This window comes from Galleria mellonella, unplaced genomic scaffold (genome assembly GCF_026898425.1).
Source record: "Galleria mellonella isolate WM207_F2 unplaced genomic scaffold, CSIRO_AGI_GalMel_v1 utg165, whole genome shotgun sequence".
Lineage (NCBI taxonomy): Eukaryota > Metazoa > Arthropoda > Insecta > Lepidoptera > Pyralidae > Galleria > Galleria mellonella.
In genome coordinates, this window is record NW_026442009.1 from 1302411 (window position 1) to 1305085 (window position 2675).

General features: G+C 29.4%; 1 protein-coding gene across 13 annotated transcripts in view; it reads right to left on the reverse strand.

Annotated features, from left to right (window-relative positions):
* Nucleotides 1-2675, reverse strand: part of LOC113519023 (uncharacterized) — a 96751-nt gene that overhangs the window by 19211 nt on the left and 74865 nt on the right. Inside the window, exon 1 of one of the 13 annotated variants that reach the window (XM_052892757.1) lies at nucleotides 737-1077. The exons of the other annotated variants lie outside the window; for them this stretch is intronic. Within the exon in view, the coding sequence (XP_052748717.1) occupies nucleotides 737-784 (48 nt within the window). The 5' untranslated portion in view covers nucleotides 785-1077. Of the gene's footprint in view, nucleotides 1-736; nucleotides 1078-2675 lie in introns of those variants that run through there. 13 annotated transcript variants of the gene reach the window in all.

A 2675-nucleotide genomic window follows, 5' to 3' on the forward strand; every position in this document is an offset into this window, starting at 1 on the left:
TCTTGATATTTTTAATTTTTAACCTGTGACCACTCGATAATAAAAGAGTTGATAAGAGTAAATATTATCCAAATACAAATTCATAATTTCAATTTGTGTAGTTAGTAAGTGTATAATTATTATGTTCAGTAATTTTCATATAACGAGTATAATATTTTGTATTCTGGCAAAAGGATGCTACAAAATGACAATATGGCGGCGTAACATGAATGTTATCATTAATTCCTTTTCCTGCTACAAATGAGGTCACTGATCAAACTGCGTACACTGTGAATAATGTAGGTATAATATTGTTCATACTAAATAGAGCACCACTTGAAAACTACTTACAAATAGTTAAAAGTATAACTTTAAATGTGGGTAGACTTTAAACTCATACGCTACGTTGAGTTTCAAATAGTACAAACATGCCCAAAATACAAATATAAAGAAAAATTGGACTGTTTTTGATAAGGATTTTTATAGGTACATTTTTTATTATTAGATAATAATTTTATTATTATTATTATATTATTCAATAAGTAAAAAAACAATTGTATACAATTGATTACAAATTTATACATATTGATAGCTAATAAATGGTAAATTGTAATTCATGTTTATTTTATCAACGAACTCTTATTTATAATTAAGTTCTATTAGAAATACAGATATATGAACTAGTGAATATAATCGATGATTGAATAAAATCCACTATACATTTATTATTTATATTGTATTGTACACAATTACTTACTGAGTAATATCCTTTATAGGAATCCCAGTCATAATCGGTCACACCCATTTTGAATTATATCAGTCAACTGTCTTTAATCACTTTACACACTATAATATTAAATTATCTAACAACTTTTAATTAAATGTCCACTTCGATATCCATAAAACTTATAATTTCACGGGGTCCAACTAAATGCCCTATCTTACACACACACAGTTATCAATAAGGTCCGAAGAGTCACTTGTATTAAAATTATATGTGATTGACTTCATCGCAAGTATGAATGTACTGTACAACACTCCCGAGAGCCCTGGACGCGACTGGTGTTGGCCGTATTAATTTTAATATTAGCCACTGCATGTGTTGCTCAAACTTTAGTTTGTAACTACACATCGATATAAATGAGTCACGTGTACACTGTGCTAAATTCAAAATAAAACTGTTACAGTTCATTTACATTGTGACTTGCAAAGGGCATCGAACATGCACTCAATTAGCGTGTAAAAGTAATTAGGGGCTGTCTAATTATTCATTGATTGCAGTAACAATTTCAAGGTTAGTGTTACTGGTACTATAAAAGCACTTAGAATACTGTATGTTAATTTTGCAGACCCTTGTGAATTGTGAAACTGTTCAAATTACTGAACTATATTATAGAGTTGGTGTAGAAATTAAGTTAAGAAGTACATTATAGTAATATTTGTAAAATTTTGTATAACATATATTTATATAGTACTGATTGATCATTGACCTTTAGAATATCAATGATATAAATATTAAAATAGTAGAATGACTGACATGACTGAATATTTTTGAGCGAGTGTACAGTTTGAGAACATGTGAATTACAGGATAGACTTCATTGGTAACGCACACATGGCGGCAGTATGTGCACGACCACACATACTGACAATTAAATATAGCGCACGCACACAGGCGTAACTAAGAGGGAATGACTGTATGACCGGGGGAATAACGAGCATGGTTAAACTGATTGACGCAATTCACTGTGAACGTTACACACACTTGCACAGTGCTCTTATTTTATATTTACTACTGGTACATCCCGTGGGACGAAAGTGCTAGGGGCGCTCTATAGGAAGTCTTGTTCTGAATGCGAATGGCACTCTGTAGTTTCAAAGTGCCGTATTGTGTCTATGCGAGGCCACTAAGTACACAAAAATAGTCAATTGAAATAGCGTGACGATAACTTTTAAGACATAATAATATTATATAATTATACTAGACACTATACACAACGAATGAAGGCAATGTTTATATTTAATTTGATCGGTGGATTAAACTATTTTGTTTTTCGATTGAATTAAGTATCTATGTCGGAGGAGAATGAGGATATTACAGATTTTGTGAAATACCCAGATAAAGCAATTATGACGTTATTCCAATCTATAATATCTTTATCTTGAAAGAGTCTAGTGATATGACAGAATACTATTATATATTCAGTGTTACCTGATTTCACTAAACTAAATCTCGTAAAATGAATAAGGAAAAACTTACAATTTTTATTCGATACAAATTAAAATTCCAAACGAAACACGGTTTTCCTAAGAGAACATGATAAATATAAAAATTTTATGAAATTAAACATAAATAATCTTATACGAAAGAAGCTTTAATTTGACATTCGGCTCATAAAAGGTATATATTAAAGAAATACATCTCTCTAACAACATAATTATTTTACTAAATATTAAATTCATTTTTAGATATCAATAGATTTTTCAGGATGAAGGCGTTATTGATAGAATAGATTATTCGACATATTCCGTGTTCTTTTGTTGTTCCTAGTATTTCATGAAATCTCTAATATTCTTATTTCTCTACGAAAGGTACAAGACGCTATATATATGTATATGTGACATTATTTTATTAGCTGCAATAATAAATAATAATAATAATGTAATAAAATTAAACATTAAATTAGGGGTAATAAT